Source organism: Nanorana parkeri, unplaced genomic scaffold, assembly GCF_000935625.1.
Source record: "Nanorana parkeri isolate BGI_ZX_2015 unplaced genomic scaffold, ASM93562v1 scaffold952, whole genome shotgun sequence".
Classification (NCBI taxonomy): Eukaryota; Metazoa; Chordata; class Amphibia; order Anura; family Dicroglossidae; genus Nanorana; species Nanorana parkeri.
In genome coordinates this window covers 582,634-596,166 of record NW_017307220.1, presented here as the reverse complement: position 1 = coordinate 596,166, position 13,533 = coordinate 582,634, and the positions used below count along the sequence as shown (strand labels likewise).

At 43.0% G+C, this 13,533-nt stretch overlaps 1 protein-coding gene across 1 annotated transcript in view; it reads right to left on the bottom strand.

Moving 5' to 3' along the window:
• The window catches only part of PIEZO1 (piezo type mechanosensitive ion channel component 1), a 190,125-nt gene that overhangs the window by 86,291 nt on the left and 90,301 nt on the right, over positions 1-13,533 (bottom strand). The window contains 1 exon segment of the mRNA XM_018566479.1: positions 12,496-12,709. Coding sequence (XP_018421981.1) covers positions 12,496-12,709 — 214 coding nt within the window.

Genomic DNA, 13,533 nt, shown 5'->3' with positions numbered 1-13,533 from the left:
ACCCACTTTTTAAAGCATTTACTTCCAGTCAGTCACACAGCCCACCATCCGTATTTTTTCTGGGAAGTGCTGTCGTCAATTAGAGTGAAAACCAACAGAAGTCATTTGAAGCATTTAGGCTTCAATCATGGCATGGAAACATTTCCACATATTTGTGTGATTGTATAAACCAGACCATATATTAGTATTCGTTTACATAAAAGCAAGGCCTCGAGCCTGTGAGCGGATGACATGCCCCAATCTTCTTATGGTGTATTAAGTGTGATGTTACTGCGAGGAGAGTGTCGTGCCATATTTGTTGACATTTCTCCACTGTATGGCAAGCCTTCATTTTTCCATTCTCATTTTACAGGGAAAGGGCACGAACAACGTCATGCTTTAAAGTCTCAACCCGGTTTTTTTTTTGTCTCGTCCAGGGCCTTTATAATAGAACCTGAAGAATTAAGCTTTGTTGTCTTCAAAAAGGGGACTTCCTTCTCTTGGTTTGCATGTGAATATAATTAACTGCGCGCAAATAAATGAAACCTATCAAGACTTTTCTTTAATCACTAGTTGGAGAACTGTTCTGTTAACAAGCATGATTCCCTAGCAATGAGTCGGTTTGCTTTTATTATAAACAGCGTACATTGAATAGTCGACCTGCACACAGTTATCCAAAAAGTGCATTAAAGTCACGATAATGTTGAGTACCACACAGAACAAAATACATTTAAAAGGGAATGTAAATTATAATCTGGCCCCAAGGTACCTACAGACATTTAGACCCCGTTCACACTGATCGGTTTGTCGCGTGATTTCCGCTCCAAAATCGCACATATTTCTGCTCAATGTCGCTCAATGTAATGTGTCCAATGCATTTCAATGGAGCTGTTCACGTCTCACAGCTCAATGTCGCCTGTAGCTCGTCGCTCAAGCTTGTAGCTCGAACATGACCTATTTTTTTGGCGGATGTTGCGCGATTTGGCCCCAATAGACTCAATGGTGTCGCTCAATATCGGGCATTACCAGCGATATTGCGCAACCTTGTCACGTGATATCATGCTGCAGAAGTGTAACTTTTGCACAGCAATATAGAAGGAATGATGTCACATCAAGACCGCTTTTGATTGGTACAGCCCAATGTAGCTGCGACGAAGTCCCTCCAAAAAGTTGCGCTATGTAGCGCGAATTAATGTGCAATGTAGCTTGATGTAGCTCATGTCGCTCAGCTCGAAATCTCACGGAAAAATGCGCTATTTTTCATGTCGCTCAGTGTGAATGGGGTCTTGAGAATTTATCCCTGATCTGACCTTATATGATTGGATAAAAGTGGCTTAAAACTCAGGAGTTAAATCTTAAGAATGCATTCAAGAACCTTAAATATTACCAAAAATGTATCTTATTTGTGTATCACTCGGCTGTAGATCCTCAAATCATCTCTGAATTGGTACTGACACTGTCCTTCCTTCTGGAGGGGGGCTACTTTTGCTCCCCATGGCCCGTGTGTGTTGCAAAGTAGTCACCACTTCAAGCTCCCTCCCGTGATGGACTACAATCTCAATACAAATTAGTAAACTAAACGTGAGATTGTAGTCCATCAGGAGAGCGAGCTTGGAGCGGTGGCTACTTTACCACACACAAGCTGTAAAGTAATTTGTCCTGAGTGGACATACTTCATTGTAATGTCTTTACTATGTGTTTTCGACACATTGCATTGCGCTGAAAAAAAGAAGAGCATACTTTTTTTGCAGCGCAACATAGGGCAATGCAACGCTGTGAACTGTCCCCATTCACGCCCATTCATTTTTTGCTGCCCTTGCATTACCATCTGTTAAAAAATAGATGGTAATGCAACGCAACTGATCTGTTGTGAATGGGGCCTACAATGTGTCAGGGATCATTCACATGGGCCCTATAGTTTTGTACATATCTGTACATATCTGTACACAGAGGTATGGAAGTCTACTGTATGGGCCCATTCCCACTGCTGCGCCTGGCAGTGTAATGTAATGTCATATATATAGTGTAATGGCAGTGTAATGTAATGTCATATATATAATAAATATATACACACACACACACATATATATGTGTGTGTGTCAGGGACATATATTTCAGCTTTATTTTAGCTGTACGCATATAAACATTTGTACTAATCGCCGCTCAGGGCTGACATGGGCTCGTCAGTATCAAGAATGTGTAGCCAGTGGCACCTGTGCTGCTGATTACACACTATTGATGTGTACATGTCGGCCCTGTATTAGTTATTTCAGTGGAGGTGGCACATGCACAGAATGACTGACCTTCATTCATTCATCACCCATTCAGGTCCCACATGTAAACATTAATAGTATGTAATAAGCGGCACAGGTGCTGCTATCTACACGCGGTTCATATTTACATGTTGGACAGTGGCGGCCTATAGGCCAATAATGGTGCATGTATGTAAACGCTACAGAAACATTACATACATACATACAACATTCAGGCCTTGTTTACACCAAATGCAGAGCAGATCCGCTCAGGTTTCTGCACATGCAGTGCAGTGGGTTCTGCCGCGTTTTTGATGCGTTCCGGGCCGTTTTTGGTAAAAATAAATAAATACATCTTTTTAGTTGAACATGGGCTTTCAGTGCGTTCCAGGCAATCATTGATGCGTTTTTGATGCGTTTGCAGCAAGCCCTATTTAACCTGCTCTGGAACTGCACGCTGGAGCAAAAAATACCATTGGAATACATTGGATGCAGTTTTGATCCGGTCTGCAACTGCTCTGCACCTGCTCCGCGCTTGGTGCGAACAAGGCCTAACTGCGGGATCTTGCTGCCAGCTTCTACGAGCAAGAGTCTGCATTTAAAGTTTAGTAATTACTTATACTTAAATTAGCACTAAAAGCCCAAATTAGTTTTCTTGTTGCAGATTTTCCCCTCACTTCCTTTCTGGGGAAACTGTTGTCACTGTGACAGTAAATTAAGATGAAATTACTTCAACAGTAAAAACTAGGGATGCACCGATATATCGGCGCATCCCTGGTTTCTTTTCTCCCCGCTGGGCGCTGTTCCAGCGGGGAGAAAAGAAAGTGACAGCCGGCCGAGCGCTGCAGGACGAGAGCGCTGTGAGCGGCCGGCGTCTCTCCTCCCACACCGCTCAGCCGCCTATGACAGTCCGGCAGAGCGGTGTGTGGGCGGAGACAGCCAGCGCTGTCAAAGGAGGCTGGGCTCCTCCCTGCACCGCTCGCTCAGCGAGGAGAGCGAGCACAAACACTCAGCGATCGCTGAGTGTTTGTAGATAATTGAGGACATGGTATGTTAACTATACCCTCAATTATGAATGAATGGTAAGTGATCTTCATCATTTACATCACGTCCTGTTCATGCATGAGTTTCTCAATGGGGAGAAGCACTCTGTACAGAGGCTCCTCCCCATTCAGAAACTGCTTGATAGTAAAATATTTTCTGAATGAATGGGAAGCCTCTGTGCTTTCCATTCATTTAGAATAGAGGCTGCAGAAAAAGAGATTGAGGACTTTGTGTCCTCAATTTATTTTTCTATTTTAAAAGGGAAATATCCCCCCCCCCAAGAGTAAAAAAAAAAATTAAATTACGAAAAAAAGAAAAGAAAATGAAAATAAAAAATAGTAAAAACATTTTTTTTTTAAATGTGTTTTTCTTAACCTCAGGTGCAAAAGGAGCTGGCTACGGCTATGCTCCCGTGGTGCTCGTGCGGCTGCCGGCTGAATGTGTCAGACGCTGCAGATGGAAAGGTGCAGGGCACCCCATGTGCAACGTCGGCCACACGAGCACCACGGGTGGACAGGACGCCGGGACATGTAGGGCGCACTGGAATGTAAGCCGGCCAACTTCCTGCGTTCAGGTGCGGGAGGGGGTGTGGGGCTGTATTGAAGTCAATGGCATCGCCCGCACTCGGAACGCAGGCATGTTAGTGCCTTCATTCCGGTCCAGTGCGATCTGCAAAAATAGTGCTTGCAGCATTTTTGCGGATCGCACTGGACTGGAACACAGGCACTAATGCAGGCGATCGCACTGTGGGCGAGGGGCCTGCCTGCAAAGCCTGGCTGCGGTGCCATTGACCTCAATGCACCACCACGCCCCCTCCCGCCCCTGAATGCAGGTGTTTTTTTCGTTTGGAGATCTACTTTTCAAATGACGAGCTCATTGAGATCTACCGACTAAAAATAGTGGGCCCCCCTGCTATACAAGTAAAGAAATGTCACATGATTCCCAAAATATCCTAAAGAAAGGCAGTGCACGTGTTTGAGACTTCTATAACTCAATGGGTGTTACAACTCTGAAGAGAGGCTTTGTGTGCTTAACTTGAAAATATATTTTTGCAAGGTTCTTTCGAGCGGATATGATATGACTATTGCAGGCAACCCTATTTTGCACTAATCAGATCTGTGGGCACGAACTATGCAAACTCTTCCTTGATGAATCATTTTGGAGGAAGAATTGATGAGTGGGGGGTTCCACAGTACATAGAGGATCTAAGTTCATCTCTGCTTAACACTCCGATTATAATCATAAGTGCATTGTACATGGAGGTAGCTATACTTGCTCATTACATATGCAGGTTAAAAGGAGAATTATGAGGTAAGTGAAAATCACTCAGCCTCCTAGTTCGAGCCGACGTGTGACAATGAAACTGTCACAGGTCGGCTCAGTAGATCGGGAAGTGAGCGAACACATACCGGCGCTCGCTCACTTCTCGATCATGTCCCTGCAGAGAGTCGTGACTGTCACTCACGGCTCCCTGCAGGGATTCCCCCCTTCCCCTGTCCGATCCTCTAGTGCTGACTGGCGGAACGGACGGGGGAGGGGGCGGGTACAGCTGGCTCTGCCTCTAGATAGTCAGAGCCAGCTGTCACTCCTGCAGCTGGGTGGATCTTGACAGTATTGTCGGGAACCGTCCCGGCTGCGGCGTCTCAGTATACCGCGAGCTGTAGCTTATGATATACTGAGCTTTGGGTCTATGGGAGGACGCGTGTTTGTGTCCTCCTGTGATCCTTAGGAGAACTATGGGGGAAAACACTTACCCCATAGTTCTCCTTTAAGCTTCCTGTTTAGTAATGCTGCACAGTGAATGTTATTTACGGTTTTCTCTGTCTAGTAGTCCTAGCTCCACTACTCTTAACGCTCTAATAATACTTGCTACTCTCTTCTCTTGCAAGTAAATCAGTCAGCTCAATACTCTCTTTAAGATTCTTGCAAGATTCTCACAGCCACAGACATGACTCCAGGAGAGAGAGGCTTCATGGGATTTGTAGTTTCACCACAGCTGGAGGGCCGGAGTTTGAACATCCCTGCTTTAAATGGACACTAAACTCAAGTCCATTTAAGTTAAATCTCAAAAACCCATTTAAGTACCTTAAAGCTGAACCTTTACACTCAAATTCTACCAATGCATCCCTCTATGACGATTAATAGTAACAGACATGTCAGGTGTAAAATGCTGTGATTATGAAATACTTACACTTGCAGAGCATTCACTTCCTGCTTTGAAAGGGCAAACTTACGTCACTTTTCCAACGCAATGCACACTGGCATTGCCTTGTCATCAGCAGAGCTTTGCCGGGAAATCTTATCTGTAATCTCACGAGATCTCAGGGAAAGGCGTTTTCCTCCCCTGAGATGATGTGCATGGTCACATGTCCTAGTCACATGTGCCAGTTTCAGGAAGTAAATGGAGAGCTAGTAATCTGCCCTTAGTTAATGTAAGAAGTTTTGAATCACTACATGAACAAGTCCTAGCTGCATGGTCACACGCCGATGTTGGGCGGCGTGTTAATGCGGCGGGAATCTATACAGAGAGAGGGGAATTATGGCTGGGATCGATTTAAGGAAGCTGGCGTTTTGATGTATATCCTGAGGCAGAGATTGCGCTTCTCATATTTGATCGCCGTCGGCTCTCTCTCCATCCTCTCTGTTGTCCTTGACTGTTTCTGGGGATGACTCCCCGACTGTGCGGATCCACTCACCACTAATGTCCCACTTATGGTATTTATGCTACCTCCGACTTCCTGATGAAGCTTCGGCGAAATGCATAGAAGGCTGGACGCAGTACAGACTTGCAGTATATCTTACTCTTGATTTATGACTATTTGTATAAAATTATTTATTATTATGTAATTGTTTAAAATAAGTTCATTGTATCTATTATGCATGCATCATGCACATGTACAGAGTCCAGGGAGGTCTTATGCTGTTTGATCATGGATACTGGCGGGTATATTTTTATCATGTGGATCTTGTAATCTTTTAATAAATAAATGTAATTTTATTATGTAATTTTGTCATTACTATGTTGTATTATCCCTAATTGCATTTTTTGACACCTTAAAAGCCCCATCTATCTCTTTTTTTGCTGCCCTTAGTTAACATGGCCACTGACAGAAGATTGGGGAAGAAAAGAGAGACATGCAAGGGACAGGGACCCAGAAGGCAGCCAACAAACACAGTTTTCCATACTGGAGCACTTTTCACCCAACAGCAGGTTCCCACAGCAGAGAGAACAAGAATAAGAGAGCCATGAGCAATATTCAGTTTGCATACAAGAAGGCCTGTGCACATCTGACATCTGCTAACCTGGTAAGATGTGGACCAAGAAATGGAGACCCAGAATTGAACTTATTAAGATCCTGAGAAAACAAAAAGGTTTGTTTTCTCTACGTCAGCCATAAACCATCTTTCACATCTGCCTAAAGCTAAGCTTTAATAAAACTCGACAATATAAAAAGATTCTGGACATAAAAATTATTGTCGGGTAAACGATAGTAATGATACAAATTTAAAAAGCACACTTCCTAATAACATACTTTAGATTGCTTTTAATTTTTTTCATGTCATTCAATTTTTTTTTTCAGTCTTGAAAATCATATTACAAACAGACCAAGGGCTCCACAGCTTTCAACGTAATAAAAGGTCTTTTGTTATTTGTCCTATTAAGGGAAAGATCCGTTGAAAGATAAATCTGCAAACATCAAGCCTCATCATAATGAATGCTTATTTTCAAGGAGGTCATCAAACCATCCAGGGCTGGAGTATGTAGTGAAAGACATATGAATTAAAAAAGTACATCTAGATGGGAGTCAGGACAGTGGCTGTAGAATAATGAGACAATATACATCTTGACCAACAAAAGAAGAGCCCACTTATTAAAACGTATTCCTATTACAGCTCAATCTCCTCGCAATTAGATTTATTTGAATGTGTTCTGTACCAATTTACATTATGAACGTTATCCCAGGTAGTCCAAGGGTCTCTGCTTTTTTGTTGCGTCATCTCAAGTACCTCCTGGCATGAGTAGATTTAAATTAAATTGGTTTCTAAACCATCACTTGAGGTGTTAAATAACCAATACTTACTCAGATATATTTAATATTCTTGATAAAGACAGATTGAGCTCCGTCGAAATGTTGTCAATCAAATGCTGTTGCTTTGACTTTGCTTCACTGCAAAACCCATGAGTACTTCTGTATCTATGTTGGATTTCAAAGTACACTAAATGGGCCATGACACCTACACTAACTATATGGCCGGAAATATGTGGACAACCCTTCAAATTGTTGAGTTGAGGTGTTTCCAGTGAAGATCATGGAGAATGCTACAGTATACAAAGATTTTCTGTTCCAGCATGACTGTGCCTCTGTTTACAAAACCAGCTTCATAAAGACATGGTTTGACGAGTGGAGGAACCTGGCCTGCACAGAGCCCTGACCTCAGTTTTGGGATGAATCGGAAGGTTGATTCAGAGGCAGGTCTTCTCATCCAAAATCTTCTGGTAAACCTCCCCCTTTTGTTATAGCTACAAAAGGTTGGAGGGGACTCCATATTAATGCCCATGGTTTTGGATTAGGATGGCAAACAACTCATATAGGTAGGGCGGTGAGGTGCCCACAACCTATTGCCTATATCGTGTATACTGAACTAATTTTTAAAGCAGATCTTGCACCCAAATGCCAGGTCTGCTTATTAACTAGCAATGCACACCACCATGGAAAAACACTGCATTCTGAACACTATATAAAACACTGGGCATGATGGTCAGAAGGAGTGGAACAGGGCAGAAGGTGTGCACCCAAAGTACTGTTTAGAGTGTGAGCCATACACCTAAAGCCCTCAACTGGTTAGTGTTGCACTGATCAACTACATATATGAGATAATTCTTGTACAAATCATTCTGAATTGAGAAAGCTGGTTGGATGACCAGTGAAACGTCTTCAAGGAAAAATACAGCAAGTCCAGTTGCCTTGACTTATTTTTTACAGATATACCATGACCTGGATGAATAAAAACACTCACAGATACATATATGAGAGCTGTTTTTCTGGCTAAACGATTTCTAGCCCTGTCTGTCCAGCCCTGAGTTATACACAGCTCTGCTTCAGAGCACAGCCCTGTTTGGCAGGGCAAAACATGAATTTCTTTAACTACCTCCCGGCCAGCCGCTGTGTATACACGGCCTGCCGGGAGCTTCTTGGATGTAACTGGTCGTTGAAAGCTCTATCTGTCCCCAAAAAATGGTATAAAATTCATTTCAGTACAGCGTTGCGTGACGGAATAAATGTCAGTCAAAGTACCGCAGCGCTGAACACTGAAAAATGGCCTGGCCAGGTAGGGGATCTAAACACCTGGTCTTCAAGCGGTTAATCAACGGGTCTCCTCCCGTCTATCCTGTGACTAGACAGTGAAAGAAGGGGCAGCACGCTAACAAGCTTATCGCTGCGTCATTCTCTTTGCCTATCAGCATGCTTTTTGCAGTGAACTACACCTGATTGGCTGCTTTTCACTCTCTCAAGTACTTGCCTACACTGCTTGCATTCAAAAATAAAACATTTAATTATGTATTAACCTGTACAGGGCTGCAAAGACTTGAGTCTTATCTGCCTGGAGTTCAGCTTTAAACTGTATTGGTGATCCTATACATTAGCCTGCGTGCCAAAGCAGCATTCCGTGACCGCTATAATGGCTAAATGCAAAGTATACTGTAATGCACAAATATTTATTGGTGATTTTTACCAGCCTGGATAATGAAAAGTATGACATCATAAATTCAAATTTGGAAAAAGTGAATGATCGCAATGCTGGTTTCCTCTAATAAATGCTCAGTCTCTACATTCCCTTCCATTAGTCACAGATTAGCAGATAATGGACACAAGGTTATATTCTCCTTCGTACACTTGCCTCTTCTTCGAAGTCATTGCACAAGAACTGACAAGTTGTTTTTGTTATTCCGGTTATGTATGTTCGGTCGTTCATGAGCACAATTTTAATAAAAAGTTCCTGCTTGTTTATTTGTCTAATGCCGGTTTATAAAAGAGAGACTGCACCGCAAAGACACATTCAACAAAAAAAGCTTTTGTTACCTCAGAAGACTTGTACAAACTTTACACTGCATGCACACAATCTCGTAACATGGGTAAAGCGAAACGCCAAGCCAAAATTAACGGTAACCAGTCTCGTTAAAAAAAATATATTCCAGTTGACTTTGAGGGTTGTTGGGAGGATCTAAGTAGAGATCGTTGTAAAAATTTTCATCTGCATTTCTGAAATGCCAATAGGCAGATGGCTGCCCTCCACTTCACTATCAGTGGTCCATCCCACCTACTCACTCATCTCCTACCCAACACAGAAGCACACATAAAAGGGGGCAATGTGGATGCAAAAAGGTCAATATTTGCATACGTAAGCATGAATACCATTTGCGACCGGTTAAAAGCAGATAAAAAGCCCGATTTAAGGACATCTCATTTGCTAAAACACTAGCAGGGTTATTCACAAAAGGGTGAAGAGTTTGGAGAAGGAAGGAGAAGTGAGCAATCTAGGACAACATCGCTGAACTGGAAAGTGAGCTGAATTGGAGAAGTTTTCCAAATCTGCTATGTTGTCCTAGATTGTTCACTTCTCCTGCCTTCTCCTGCTTCTCCTCACTTCCTCCTGTGTCATAAAAAATTGCCATGTTTTGTTCGAAGTTATCTTTTTTTTTCACCCTTTGTTGCCTCTCACTGATGTGGATTTCCTGCAGGTCTATAGTGGCGGCTGCATGGGATTGCTTTGGGCCGGCTTCCTGATAGGTACAACAGTGGACCACACCATGGTCACAGCCACTAACAATCCCCACAAATTGCATGTGGCAAGGTGACCGCACAGGTTAGCAATTGGAAGTCAGGGAGAGAACATTGCAACCATATAACAGGAAATGTCTGTATAGGACCACCATGATAGGAGACCCAAGTATTACTTTAGTGAAAATTGCAGATTTATAAATCTTGACAATTACATTTTTAATTACATTAAGATGTTAAAGATTGGGTTTTCATCTACTTTAAATGTCTCAGAAGAAATGCTCTTCCGTGCGATTCACTATACAAATCTTGAGTTGCTCCAGATGTCAACATATGGCCCCACTCCCTCCTTCAGACATAACCCTGAGCTTGATTTTAGGAGAATTCCATAACAGCGTGCCCCAGTTTTAGGGCTCCGCAGGCATGGAAAGCACATGCAGGACCCTCTTTTCTGGTTTGTAGTGAACTTAGGTGTCCAATGGGTGGCCATTACCTTACAAGTCTGCTTTGGGCATTTACTAACAAGTCTGCTTTGTAAAGCCGTATCTGCAATAATTTCTCAAGGAGAATTTCCTGAAATCTCTCTACCTGTACTTTCTACTCCAGTGACATAATTAGAGGACACAGAACTAGAATTCAAAAAGGTAGTGGCAAGGAAGCAAGCCAATAGGATGTGTGACTTGGCATAATTCAAAGTATAGCTCCAGCCAAAACAATATTTCAATGTTTGGACTGAGTGGGGAAGAGTTTGAAAATATGTCAGGTTTTTATCGCCATCGGTGACCCCGGGGAGATAGAACCTCATTATTTGTCCTGAGGGCCATTGTCATGAAAAGCAAAAGAGAGGGATCCAAAATTTTACAGTTGCCATAGTAAAAGAAGAGAGGATATCTTGGAACAGGGAAGCATTATTCAGAGTTGACTATCAGAGGCGGATCTTCCTCATGTTGGAGAGATTTCCACTCACTTCCTGCTGTGTCTCTGGGGACAATGTTTGCAAAGAAGTCTCCCTAATAGGGTCTACAGACAGCAATAGAAATTAGGGATGTTCAGGTACCAGTGCCGATACTTGGCATTTTCATGAGAACTACCAGGGTTGCAGGGGTTGCAGCTGGGACCTAGCTCTGGTGCTCCACCACTGTCCTGAAATCATTAGTCTGTATTGTTTTAGAGAAACTGTCACATGACAATAAACAAAAATGTATCAGTACCGTATTTGCTGCCATATAGGGCAACTGGTCGTATAAGCCGACCCCCTAATTTTTCTGTTAAAACATAGGTTTTCGGCTATACTCGTCGTATATGACGAGTATAGCCCAAAATAATGTTTAAATACACCCACTAATCTCCAGGGCGGTAATCCCCGAGTGTGGCTCGGGGTTAATTTTCAGTACCATAAGCGGTAACCCTGAGCCACACTCGGGATTACAGTCTCTTACCTTGTCCACGATCCCTGATGTGTCCTCCATCTTCCGGGTTCTGTCCCTTGCGAGCGTACGCGTCAACCGGCGGCAATTTAAAAAAAAAATAGACCAAAAAACGAAAAAATAAAAATAAAATAATCAGACCGCCAGGGAGGCTAATCAGTCAGCCCGCTGGATGTGCGGTAATACTTAGAATATATCGCTCGCCGTGATTGGCTCAGCGCGGTATACTGTATGTAGCCAAAGCTACCGTACATACAGTATTACCACACATCCAGCGTACATTGTATTGTGTACCCGGCGTATAAGACGACCCCCGATTTTCGGGGGATGTTTTTAAGACTAAAAACTCATCTTATACGCCGGCAAATACGGTACTTGTATCTGTGAATACTTGGACAAGTATCAGTACTTGTAAAAATGGTATTGGTGCATCCCTTATATATATTTATTTAAAAAAATGAAAAAATCATACATTAAAACAGAGATGCACAAATCCCAGGAGCCCTGTATGCTCCTTAAAAATGACAGCTGCCTCCTAACTTTTGAATTTTTCTCTAGTCTAGTCTTGGAGCTGGAAAAGTATCTGTACATGTACTTGTACCGAGTACGGTACTTGGTATCGGTGTATCCATAATAGAAATCTCAGAGGTGCTAAACCTTTCCCATTTATTCTAAAAAATAGCTTTGTAAATGTACATTTGTAACCACAGCCCGATGTGGTCCTAGCACATGTGGCTAAAACAACCTTCCTACTTCTCATAAATCAGAATGTCAGTTCATTACATTACCCAGCAAGAAAGTCAGACAGCTGTTTGCCCCTTGGTGCAGAGTTTCATGTGAAGGTGGGGTTGGCTGTGCTGAGTTAGCTTTCGCTGCCATTAACACCTACTGTCAGAACGACCTCTTTAACATACTGTAATTAAGCCATCACTTTAAAGAAAATATAATATGTACAGGCTACTGAGCTAACATAGCACAAACAATATTATTTACAAGCAATGTGATACAAACCTTGCCCACAGCTCTCCTGGAGGGAAGAGGTCCTGGATGAATGGAGTTTGGTAGCCATACAGACAGATTAGGTGACCTCCAGCAAAAAAGCCAACCATAACGCTAAGGGTGTTTAATCCAATGTAGCTAATGGGTAAGTGGCAGGCCCACCATGTGCAAAAGCCAATAAAAACCAGGTAGTAGACGGCAGAAAAGGCAGAGGGGACAGTGATTCCTGTGTAAAAGAAAATGAAAAATATGATGTGGTCAGAGAAACTGTGATATTTAAAAGGACAATTTTACCTTTGAAGTAATCTTTTAATAAATCCTCCCACTCTCCTGAGCGGAGTCCATTATGGAGAATACTTACCTTTTTCCCCGATCCACTGATATTTTCTCCGAAAAGGTCCCACCTGGCTTCTTGTTACACTGCATATACTGTATGCGCCATGGCCTAATTCATTCCTTTACCATTCAGTGAAGTAGTCCTTTTATAAAGGCACCTAATCCCTAAACTGCAGTGCACCTGGTATAAAGCTGCCCATACACCTTACAACCATCGCAAGACTTTTGTCTTGCGATGGTCGTAAGCTAATTAAAAGCTTGTACGATCTGCCCATCTTGGACAGGCAGATCGTACTTGCGATCATCGAAAGCCCGCCCCGCTGAGGGGCGGGCGTCCGATGACCGCAATGCTGAACGGGCAGTGTCCGTGTGCGCACACCGGCCCGTTCCGCAGTTGTCGAGTGAGCAGGCTAGTAACCAGCCGACAATCGTACGATTCTTGGCGGGGTTTCTAGCATGCTGGTTCGACAAAAGGCGTGCGACCCTACAGTAAAATTGGTTGCACGCCTTCCATACAACTTGCGATTATGGTACGATCGTGGGATTTCCCGCGATTATCGTACAATAAATCGCAAGGTGTATGGGCACCTTAATACTTACCTTCCTCATTGATTCAGCTATCTTTCCTTGGACACTGTCCATGACTTCTCCTCTTCATACTGCTGCACAGCCTCTTTGTTACACTAGAAAGTCCCCTATGCACAGAAATCCCTA